Raw genomic sequence first — 12162 nt, forward strand, 5'->3', positions numbered from 1 at the left:
TCTCAGTTCCCAGCTGGGCCAGTCCCCCCAGGCTGGGGCAGTGCTGGGTGAGGGAATAACCAGTGTGGCCACCTCGTGTGCTGGGACAGGCACACAATCCCTGTGTGTGGGTCACTGGAACAAGGGCAGGGTGAGCCAGGACTGGGCTTTGGGTGACCTCTGCTATGTATCCTGCTAATTATTAACCCCATGTGCTCAGCCAGCCCAGACCTGGAGCGTGGCTCTGTGATTTATCTCAGGAAGGGACAGAACCACATCCAGCCAGCAGGACAGACAGCATGCAGAGGAAAATGGTTCTGATTTGCAGGTCGTTATTGGTCCTTCCTCAAACCCAAGCACAAATTCTGGTAGATCATTCACTCTGGCACAGCCTTTCCTTTTCCTGTCCAGAGCAGTGATCAAATGCCACCCCCATTGCTGGAGCTGACATTTAAAAATTCCTGCTTTTTTGGGAGGTGGAGGAGGCAAGTTCTTTGGCATTTGTCAAACAGGAGAAATCAAAATCCTTGGCTTTCTAAAAGGAGCCCTGTGCAGGGAGCAGAGGGCTCTGTTTATTTGTTTATTTGTAGGTGGTGTTTCATGCTCAGGTGCCACTCAGCCCACCCCAGGAAAAGCCTTTTTTCCCCTCCTTTTGAATAAAAGCTGTTGTTATTTTACCTCCCCAAATAGCAGAGACACCTGGAGTGTTTCCATCAGTGCTCCACCCCACAGTGAGGAGGCGTTTGACTGACCCAGCCCTGGAGATGCCCTGCAGCAGGGGCAGGAGGGAGATGCTGCTTGTTAAGGGTGTGTGGCCGCTGGAGCTGCAGCTCTCAGGCAGCAGGGGAAGTGCAGGAGGCTCTGGCTGTGCCTGTGCTGTGTCAGGCTGAGTGGGGACACCAGGTGAGCACAGGGCTGGAACTGCTGGGTGATTGAGGGCAGCCCTGTGGAGTGGCCTTTGGGACAGGGTTGATGGAATTGCCCATGGAGTTTCAGTGAGCAGTTTCAGTGCTCTGAGAGAAAAGTATCTAAGCACTGATGGAGCAAAGCTGATAAATATTATTTGATAAATATTATTATTCTAGGACTTTAAACCACTGGATACCCATGAGGAGTAGGCTGCATCTGAATTTGGTATAAATTAATGTTACACCTTTTAGGAGAAATAATAATAATTTCTGGGAGTTCATCGCTTGACAGTTTCAAAGCAATAAGGGTTGGATGTAAAACCCCACCAATATATCAATGAGCTGGTGATGACAGGGCAAGAAGAAAGAAAATAAATGTAGTCTGAAGGTGCACCAAGAGAGATGGCTTCTCCTGAAGTGTCCTTGAGAATTTCTCCCTTCCAGAGTTCCTTTCAGCTGCTGGAAGGATAGTGCAGTGATCTTGCTCACCTTTCTAGGAGATACCTGTGGTGTTTCCATCCTTCAGTCACCTGAGCCCTGCCAGGGAGGGTGACAGTGACACTGCTGAGTGTGTCACGTCAGGTGCCTTGGCTTCAGCTTCTTTAAAACTTTAAACACTTGTAACTTGCTGGAATTTTGGTGTTAAAACTCAAAATATCAATTTTGTGTTATTAGCAAGTGTCCTGCTGCCTGCAGAGCTCCCTGGAGTGTTGGATGGGTCACTGGGGGCACAGTGCTCATTTATTCCTGCAAACTGGCTTTATTTATTTATTCCTGCTCATTTATTCCCGCCCTGGCTTTGGGAAGCTGCAGAGCTGCACTGAGGAGGGTGAGCTACCCATGGAGCTGAAATGCAGAATAACCGGAGATAATAATGCAGAATAACTCTTGTGGTGCCCAGGAGTGTGCCAGGGCACATTTGGCCTGGTGGGTGTCCAGCACACCAACTTGTGCCTGTCACTCTTGCTGCTGGCTCTGGGCAGAGGTGTTTGTTGGGAGTCACTGACACAGTGCTAAGTGTTTGATGATGGTTTAGGGAGTAACCAGGCAACATTTTAAAGGCAAACACAAATTATAAAGGCATGCTTCATCTCTGTAACCAGATCTCTTCCCATGTTTATCAACCCAGCAGGAAAGTTGGAAAAATAAAATAATTGGACTTGAGGAGTGGCAGGTTGGGGACACCTGTGTGCTCTCCTTGTCATGTGGCATTCATGGAGCAGTGCTGGGAGAGTTCTGGCAGCAGAAAGTCTGTGCTGCTGGGAAGGTCCCTGTCCCCCAGGCACTGCCCTGTTTTCACAGAACTTGTCAGGAATGCAATTTTTAAATGACCTTGGCTAGATTGATATCTGAGCCTGTTCACCTAGAGCACAGGACACACACACAGCAGCTCCTTGGAGCTGCTTCCACAACAAACAGGAGCCAGGAGCTTCTCCTGGGCTGGGCTGAGTGGCACCTGAGCATGAAACACCACCTACAAATAAACAAATAAACAGAGCCCTCTGCTCCCTGCACAGGGCTCCTTTTAGAAAGCCAAGGATTTTGATTTCTCCTGTTTGACAAATGCCAAAGAACTTGCCTCCTCCACCTCCCAAAAAAGCAGGAATTTTTAAATGTCAGCTCCAGCAATGGGGGTGGCATTTGATCACTGCTCTGGACAGGAAAAGGAAAGGCTGTGCCAGAGTGAATGATCCACAGGAATTTTGTGCTTGGGTTTGAGGAAGGACCAATAACGACCTGCAAATCAGAACCATTTTCCTCTGCGTGCTGTGTGCTAGCCTATTGCTTTCCCTCCAGCCTGAGCTGGGAAAGCAGATTTAACTGTTTTCACGGGGCACACTTGTTTCATTAAAGAAGGGATTGTGAGACAGTCAGTGTCTGTATAAAAGTCACTGTTTGATAAGAATTGCAATCCGAGACAGGTTCAAGCCCAAAGCAGGTAAGGCACCTGTGGAATTGTTTTCCCAGGTCTGTGAATGAGTGATAATTCCAAAAATGCTTTTCTGGCTGGGCACTTCACCCAGGGAAGCTCCAAATGCCTTCTCCCATTCATCCCCAGTCAGTTGGTGAGGGGGATCTGGGCATCTGCAATACTTTAAATATCAGTGTAGTGCAGGGTGACTGGAGCACAGCCAGGCAGAGAGAGGCTGGGTGTCTGTGTGCCTGGGAACTGTTCTGGGACAGAGCTCCTGTGCTGCCCTGCAGACAGACTGGGGAGAGGAAGCACCTGCTCTGAAATCAGGGCTGCAGGCACACACTGTTATCTGTGTTATCTGGGGGAGAAGGAGCTAAAGAACCATACATAACCCTTCCACCTTGGTCATTTGTCAGAGAGCCTCTTGTTGGAACCCAGGAAATGCAGATAATTGACTTTGTAAGGGTTGTGGCAGTTTAGGCTCCTGGACAGAGAAAGTTGAAGAGCATGGCTGCACTTGCTGGGGCTTCTGGCAGTGGCAAATAAATACAACTTTCTGGACTTGTAGATTTTCTTTAAATTTAAATAGGTAAGAAAAGTCACTTATAGTGTGTATTGTGGCACAGTAGGACTGCATGGCAAATACACAGATAACAAAAGTCACAATACAAAGCATTGACAAACTCACACTGTCTTTAAATGAATTAAACTTCAAGGCAAAGCTGTGTTTTTTGAAGTGCTAAACTGAAGAGGTCTGGTTTAGAGGAGGCTGTGCTTTTTGAGGTAATGGCCCAGCTACAGTGCCAAAATTAGCATGAAGTTATTTCTGGGAAGTAAGAAAAGGTAAAATCAACTTGTCACTTTACAGAAATGCCTCAGTAAATACTAAAGCTAAGAAGTTCTAACTTTCAGCTCTACTCACAGTCCCAGCCTGGCTTTCATTCAGCTGTTTCTCCGGCAAGAACAAATGTTCTGTGCTATCCTGGTCACCTCGAGCCTGTGCTGGCCAGAGCTGCTGCAGAGCCACTGCCCTGGGAGCAGCCCAGGCTCAGAGCTGCACCCCTGGCTCTGCAGGACCCTCAGCTGCACCTGAGCCCTGCCCTGGCCCTGCTTCTCCCACTAAAATCTTCTTTTGGACACGTCTTGCAGGACCTGCTGCCTGATATCAAACCTAAAAGAACATAAATAAATGTTTTACTAATGTTTCTCTTGTCATACTCCCACTGCTTTTGCCCCCTCTCATTTTGCATTTCCTGCAGTCCCAGGCTTCCCATTCCTTGTTTTGGTCTTGCAGCTGTAGGGAATGATCCAGGAGCATCCCTGCAGCCTTGTCAGGAGGGTCTCCAACACTTGGAATTTTTCTCCCCCACTTTTAACGATATGAACTAATATTCTCCAGTTCTCTGCACTAATTCTGCTGTGTGTTACCCTTAGGAGAGATTTTTGGAGATCAGTCTGCCTACAGGACACAGCCATGAGCTGCAGGGTTTGCCTGGTGAGGCACAGCCAGTGCAGCTGCTCTGCACAGAACCCAGCCCAGCACTCCTGATCCTTGGTACATTTGAACAGCAGGCCCCAAGTACAGCTGACTGCATGTTTTTAACATTTTTCAGCCAGAGAGCATCTCCATTTTTTGTCATCCTTGGTGTTAATGTAGTCTGGAACTTGCCAGGGGTGGCATCTGTGGCTCAGCCTGTGCTGGCACCTGCCTGCTCTGAAAGGCTTCAGCTGAAATGTTCTCTTGCTGCAGGTATATTCCCGTGTTCTGATGATAGAATTTTTAATATGGTGCTGAAATACACTCTGTGAAGCTCTTGGCATGGTGAAATAGCCCTTGCAGGCTGCACCTGACCTTCAGTTCTTCCCAAAGGTCGTGAATGCAGCACAAAGTGCTGAGCAAGTGCTGCAGCATTTTGCTTTCCCTGGGTGTCCTTTAGACAAGGCTTTCATGAATAAGCTGAATTGTGGGAACTCTTCAGGCCTGCATGTTCATTTAAAAAAGAGAACAAAATGCTGGGGAGGAAAGCACTTGTTTGCTGGAGATGGCAGTGCTCTTTCCAAGTGTGCTTGTCAGTGTTGTGTGCTTGAAACTGCTTTTCTGCTCATGTAAGGGTTTATATTCTTACTGCATTCAGAATGAGAAGTGTTAGGGCCACTTTATCTGAAAATATAGTTGAAAGCCTTGTGGTGGAAGATTATTAAATTTAACCAGAATTTTGATTTCATTATCTGAAATGTCAGGACTTTGAGGAACTTCCAAGCTGTTGTTTGAGGGGTGTGTGCATGGGAAATGGGGACATTATTAACACTGCTTCAGAGTGTCCTTCGAATTGTTAAACTGAAAAGATGAATGTTAGAAATACTCAATTAAAAGGAGCTGTTTTGCAGATCACAGAGCAGCGTAAGCAAAGCCCTATAACCATGTTTGTTCTTGTTTTGCAGACCGTGAGGACCAATCCATTCTCTGCACGTGAGTGATCATTTTTCATTTGGCACTTTGGGGAATCTGTGTTGTGAGAGGGGCTTTGATGCAGCTGTGGGAGGCAAAGCTTGGTCTTCAGTCTTGACAGGCAGTGGGAAAAGATGTAGCATGTAGTGATATTTAATATGGGGATATAGTCAATGATGTTTAATATGGGGATATAGCCTTTTAGTACTGTAAATCACATTATTGAGTTTCCTAGGCATGTTCTGCTTAAGAAATGTGACTTAAAAATGTCAGTGAGGAGCTCTGCATCCAACCCAGAAGCTTTAAGGAGTTCATCTCTGCACTGCTGTGCAGTAACTGCTCAGGGGGAAAGGCCTGGGGAAGACAAGACCCAAAAGTGGGTCTGGGGACCCTGAGCAGCAGCTCAGCTCTGGGTGTGCCTCCAAGGAATCTCTGAGGAGGGGGACACCAGGGCTGCCTTTCACCTGAGCAAAGCTGTGCGTGTAGCAGAGGTTTCCCTGCTTGGGAAGGCAGAGCACAAGGGGGGTTTGAGGCTCTCAGTACTCAGAGTGCAGCTGGCAGGGGTGAGCCAGCTTCCTGCCCTCTCCCCCATGGACTGCGTGTTCCTGCAGCTTCCTGTGCTGCTGCAGGGAGTGTCAGCAGGCAGATAAGGATTCCCTGGGCTTGGGGAGCCAGGCTGGCCCAGCCCCAGCTGCACTGGGCAGGAACAGCTCAGCTCAGAGCGCTGCCCGGGGCCAGCACTCCCTGTGCCAGCCTGGGCTGCAGGGGGACATTGTCCCTGCTGGGAGCAGCCTGGGGGTTAGGGGGGCTCATCTGGACTGGAAACCTCACTGTGGCTCTGTGTGCAGGGTGGACACAGCAAATGCAGGGTCTGAGGCACAGGGCAGCTCCAGTGCTTGCGGCCCTGGTGTTGGGGATGTGCTTGGGGGGACCCTGCTGCCTGGAGCAGCTCACTGGGACACTGACTGCTGCAAGCAGGCCTGGGCTCAGTTCCTTCCTGGCATAGGGGATTCAAATCTCCATCTTGTGCTCCCCACAGAGGTGCCTCAACTCCCAGAGTCTGTACAAGACTGAGGCTGGATCCTTGCAAGCCATGGATACCATGGATGCAGGATTCCCAGGGCCTAAGGACACAGAAGCAGAAAGAGTTCTGTGCTTCATATAAAAGTTGATCTGGTTAACTCTGGCTTGGCTGGGTCTGTGGCTCCTGCTCCTAGCAGGACTCCTGTTTTGTGTGCTGCCTGTTCCATGTGCTATGCACAAAGCAGCCCTCAAAGCAGGGTGGGATCCCAGGGTGAGGAGAAAGGCTTTGTTCCCCTGTGATTGTGGATGCCTTGGCAGTGTGTGCTTGCCCCAGGTGAGTGTTTGGAAGTAGCTTCATGTTCTGTGTCTGCCCATGAACTTTCCTCTCCTTTGCATGGTCAGCCAAGCCCACAGGGCTGGAATGGCAGCGCTGCAGGATTTGGTGAATGTCCAATCTGATAATTTACGAACTGGAAAGCCTCAAAGCTCTCCTGTCTTCAACATTGTCATTACCTCCCCTCTAAGGTCCCTGTGAGCTCTTGATCCACCTGCACTGAGTGGACAATTGATCCCTGTTTGTGTCTGGTACAGAGTGTGGAGTTTGTGCATCTCGTGCTGGGATCCCCCTTGGCTGGGCTTGGCTCTGCCTTGCAGAGTTGGTTCCCTCTATCTGGGCTTGGCTCTGCCTTGCAGAGCAGCTGGAGCTCAGGTGATGAGGGTGAGGAGGGACACATATCCTCACATGGAGAATGCCACCACACCTCTTGAGAGAGCCTTGTTCTTTTGTAGGTCTGCAGTATAAACTGGGATTTTGGGGATTAAATCCTCCTTGGGAGTGGGACAGGGCCATGGGGAGCTCCCTCTTGTTTGGGAAGAGATCCCATGGTTTGATCAGGAGGGGGAAAGGGGTCCAGGACTGACCTTCATTGCTCTTTCTGGTGATGAGGTAAATTTAAATTGTGTTCCCCTTCATGGCACTGGTTTTGCAGGTCCTGGACTAAGGCAGCAGTAAATAAAGTGCAAGCAGAGTGCTAACCAGCCCGGAGGTGCTTTCAGAAACTCCTGTGGCACTTCATAAAGAGTCATCTTCTCATCCCAAACTTGCTGTCTCAGGACCTGCATCACCTGATTGACCCTGATGTTTACTGAGGCTGGGAGCCCTCAGAATAATTTCTCATTTCTCCAGTAGGAGTAGTTCAGGGTAGCTAATGGGGAAAAAACCACCTCGTCAGTGGTGCCCTGAGCTGAGTGGACAGTTTGGTGTGCCTGTCATTTCCCTGTCTCCAGCTGCCTAGCAGGAATTGTCTGGGACAGAGCTGTGCCTCTGCTTGCTGAGGGTCTGCCTGCTTTGTGCCTTCACCTGTCCCCCTGCTTTGCACCTTCACCTCCCTCCCCTGCCTCTGTTGGTGAAGTTTCCTGGTTTTTTACCTCCCCCTTTCCCCGCTGCCTCTGTTGGTGGAGTTTCCTGGGTTTTTACCTTCCCCTTTCCCCCCTGCCTTTATTGGTGAAGTTTCCTGGTTTTTTACCTTCCATGGCCTTCAGAGGAGGGGCAGTCACTTCTCCAGCAATGCTATTTGAAGGACACTTTAGCAGGTCTCTGGATCCATCGCCTTTTCTTCTTGACAGCCAGGAGTGCTGCTTTTGGGAGGATTCCTGGGTTTGGGGCTGTGACAAGCCCTTGGGTTCTTGTTCTTCACAGTTTGTCTCTGCAGTTTTCCAGGTGCCTTCCTTGGGTTCTGGCTCAGTGAGTGTCTGACCCCTTTGTACTTACCTTGGGAACCTTTGCACACTCTGATCTTCAGTTCTGTTCTTCTCCCCTTCCCCATCTGCTTGTGTGAGCTGGGACTGCTGAGGCCAGGGATGAAAGTTGTAGAAGGAACTTCTTGATGGAATTCTTACTATGGATGTGCTTTTCTCACAGTGAACCATATCCAGCAGCCTCTGCTGCTCCAAGGCATCCCCCTGATTTCTTCAGGAGCAGGGATGGGATTTCTGCTGTGCCCTTTGGCCTTTCACCAACTGAGAAACCCAAATATGAGTTTTTAGAGACAGGAACAGCTTCAGCACCCAAATCCATTGGACAATCCATGGGTGAAAGCCAGGTTATTGCCTGGCTGGAGAGGAGATGGGAGGAGCTGAACAAACAGCAGTGGTGAGAATTTCTTTTTAGCTTTGAAGTTGGATGGTTTAATCTTGGGCTGCTAACCACTAACAGATGGTGAGGAAGGCTGCTGGAGCTCTCCTCTGCTCTGGAGTTTGGTTCATCCAGCTTTGCAATGAAAACCAAAGGAGCAGCCCTCACCACTAGCACTTTTCTGGGGAGCTGGACTCAACCGGCTTCCATCTCATCATTCCCCCTTGGTGGGACTGCAAATGAGAGTTTATTTTGGACCTTCTCTCTGTAAATTCTTAGTTTGCTGAAAAGAAAGGAAAATATGTGTAATTCCAGAAATTTCATGTTCCTTCTAGCTTATAAGTAACAAATATATAATATAAGTGATATATTTGTGTCTAGAAGCAGTGGCTTTCAGTCTGTGTTGACTCAGCATTCATCAGTGGTTTGTGCAGAGCTGTGATGCATTCCCAGACCTTCCTGCACATTTTCCTCTTTCTGTGGAATGTGAAGCTGGGCTGAAGAGCTTTTCAGAGTGTTGAATTTTTTTATATTTGTTATTTTATTTTTCTCTTGGAGAAGCTGCAGCTGCTATTTTGTGAAGTTTTGGTGTTTCTCTGCTCACTGAGCATGCCAGGCTCATGACCAAGATGAAGAAATTTTGTTGTGGTAATTAGGAATTTGGGAAACACAGAAGAAAGTGAGCTCTGGAAATGTGCTGCACTGCACTTTGAAACACACCCGTGTGTTCTGGAGACTCTTAGCACAGAGCTGTGGCATTCCCAGGGCTGGGCCTGGCCTGATAAAGAGGTGTCCAGCAGATGCCTGCAGCCCTACAAGGTTATCTAATCTGAGCTGCCTTCCGTGGGAGTGATGGGCTGTGCAGGGAATAGAGGCTGCTTATTAAAGGCCAGCAGCAGCAAATACCAAACATTGCTGTATACAACCCCTGGCTGGGCTCCAGCTGGGAACATTCCCATGGCAAGTGCTGGGGAGATGATGGGGAGCACCAGGAGGGAAGGGAAGCAGCTCCAGAGCAGCCACTTAAACTGTAAAGCCAATTAATGACACTTTTCCAAACTATCAGTTATACCTCTTGCAGAAAATAAGGCAGGTGATTAAGGCACCCTTTAATTACAGGTCTTGTCTGTAAATATCTGTTAATTTGTAACTGGCAGATGATGCGCTCAGTTGTGCCTGAGAATAAGTGTCTCCTCTGTTCTTTGCAACTGCTGTTGTCACAGGACAAAAGGCCATTGTTGGGGCTCTTACAGACGCAGTTACTTTCTCCTCCAAACAATTTAAGTGCATATTTCCATATTTCTGTGGTTTGGGGCCTTCTGTGAGTGGCTGCTTCCTTGGCAGGAGGTGTTGATGGCAGGGGAGCTGTGAGCAGCAGGGTGGGCTCTTGTGTGCTGGGACCTTGCCCAGGTGCCACTTCTGCACAGGAGGACCCAGTGCTGCCACATCAGCTTCTCATCGCAGGGCTTGTCTTGACTGAAATCCCTGGGCCAGAGATAGAGTTTGAGAGACCCAGCCATCCAAAATATAAAATCCTGATTTTGTTTGGGTTAGTTTTCCAGGAATTTAAATCACAGAGATGATCTCCAACTGCAATCTGGCCATGCTAACACATTCCACATCTTCAGGAATAATTGTTAGAATGGAGAGTGTGCCCAGGCAGGGAGATAAAGCACAGCCTGCCTTGGGACTGCAAGGCTTTCTTTGGGTCTGTGTCCCTGTGTCCTGTGCTGCTCGTGGCACCTGGAACTGCAAAGCTTTCTTTGGGTTTGTGTCCGTGTCCTGTGCTGCTCATGGCACTTGGAGCTGTTTTGGGTTTGTGTCCCTGTGTCCTGTGCTGTTCCTGGCACTTGGAGCTGTTTTGGGTTTGTGTCCCTGTGTCCTGTGCTGCTCATGGCACTTGGAGCTGCAAGGCTTTCTTTGGGTTTGCGTCCCTGTGTCCTGCTGCTTGTGGCACCTTGTGGGATGGAGTTCATGGCTCTCTGGGAAGGCAATTGGAGAGGGGCCAGTGGCCTTCAGCAAGCAGCTTGAACCTCATCTCATTTCCCTGCAGCCCACAAGGCATTTCCCAGGTCAGGGAGGGGTGGTGGCCCTGCCATGCTGGGTGCTGTCACTGTCACAAGGTGTGTGAGTGCTTCAGACCTGCCTGGCATAAGGAAAGCAGCTGTTCCACTTCTCTTTCCTTCAGAAATGGTGTTTCCTCCTGGAACGGACCCCTAGGAAGGGCACTGACCTGTTTTGGGGATAATGCCTGCCCTGGGAGTGGTGCTGTGGGGGAGAGCAGCTCCATCCCTGCTCTTTGCTGTGAGCCCTCCCCTCTGTGAGCTGGCTGTTCTCCAGGGAGAGCCCATCCAGTGTGGAAGTGCTTCTTGTACAAGGTTTGGGCTCAGGCTGCTCAGGGAAAGAGCTGCAGCTGGTTGAGTCAGTGCCTGCATTTTCCTAAGCAAATTTGAGCTGGGATGAATTTGCCTGCAGAGTTCTGGGCTTTGCTCAAAATGACACTCCAGTTTTACATGCAATGAATTCAAAACCATGTTCAACTTTCAAGTGCTCATGCTGGCTAAACTTTTCCTCTTTTAAATGTGCATGAAGCTGCTTCAAAGCAGGAGCTTTGCTGCTCCAGGGAAGAGCTCTTGGACATGGGATCCTGCATGAATTCACCAGCCACTGGCAGGCTTGGTTTGACCTGTCCCTGAAGGTGGCTTCCAAGGGAGAGATCCCTCAGTTAGAGGATGGAATAACCTTGTGCTGCCAGCTGGAGCCAAGCAGGGTTTGCTTCCTTGGGAGCACAGTTTGGCATGGCCCATGGCTGGAGCTGAGTTTGGGATTCTGCCAGCCTGGAATGAAGGAGATGAAATCATTTAGCAGAGCTGCCACTGGCTGAGGTGAGGCTGCTTCTCAGCCCAGGGCTTTAGTTGTTTAATTTATGGCCACAGATTGAGTTGTATTAAAACAAGGTTTAGAAAAAGTTAAGCTTTAGCTTTGTGATTCCATCCCCATTCCGTAAATACTGTAGGCGGTGTTACTCAGATTTTACCTTTTTTGGGCAGGTTGATAGAGGTAGAAGATTTTAATTTATTTTTGTAATCTGTGTGTTTGCACTCCTGGGAAAGAACCAAAGTATGCAGATGTCATTATTCCTGTAAATGCAAAGGACTTTATCCTAAATCTTCTAATTCTTTCATAGTATGTGGCAGCAGAGCTATTTGCCACGATGCTGCAGGAAATATTTGGCATTCCTGTAAGCTCCAGGGAGAGCAGGACTGGGATGATAACATCCTCTGGCGCTGTTTTTCAATGAGCTCTTGCACAAAGACTCTCTCTAAAATACCCCTCTGATAGATTTAGAGGGTTTTTAACACAAGGAATGTGCTTCAAGCTGCTGTCTTTCCTGTGCTTGTGCTGACTCCTCCAGCCCTGTGCTGCCCTTTTCCAGAGCTGACATCTGAGCTGTATTTATTGTAGCAGCTTCTCTGCACTGCATGTGTTACAGGAGATTTTCCTCCTTTAAAATGTAATAAACTTTCTTCTTGTGATTTGACAGAAAAGATTATTTCTCCAGCTTTACAGGCGCAGCTAATAGTGCATTCCCAAGCTCTGCTGACAATAAGAACAAATTGTATTGTTTTAAAATGTAAATGTATATTTTGCTGTGCTTCTTACTTCTCTTACCTGCTGGAATGGTTTTAGCATTAGCATTTTTTAATACACATCCAGAAACAGGCAAAGCTGCTTTTATTATTGCTCATGGTCA

General features: G+C 48.6%; 1 protein-coding gene across 4 annotated transcripts in view; it reads left to right on the forward strand.

Annotated features, from left to right (window-relative positions):
- Window positions 1-12162, forward strand: part of MYH10 (myosin heavy chain 10) — an 84754-nt gene that overhangs the window by 23128 nt on the left and 49464 nt on the right. For all 4 annotated transcript variants that reach the window (XM_064728813.1, XM_064728815.1, XM_064728814.1 and 1 more), the window contains exon 4: window positions 5245-5272. In XM_064728813.1, the coding sequence (XP_064584883.1) occupies window positions 5245-5272 (28 nt within the window). The remainder of the gene's footprint in view (window positions 1-5244; window positions 5273-12162) is intronic.

Source organism: Zonotrichia leucophrys, chromosome 18 (assembly GCF_028769735.1).
Source record: "Zonotrichia leucophrys gambelii isolate GWCS_2022_RI chromosome 18, RI_Zleu_2.0, whole genome shotgun sequence".
NCBI classification, from domain to species: domain Eukaryota; kingdom Metazoa; phylum Chordata; class Aves; order Passeriformes; family Passerellidae; genus Zonotrichia; species Zonotrichia leucophrys.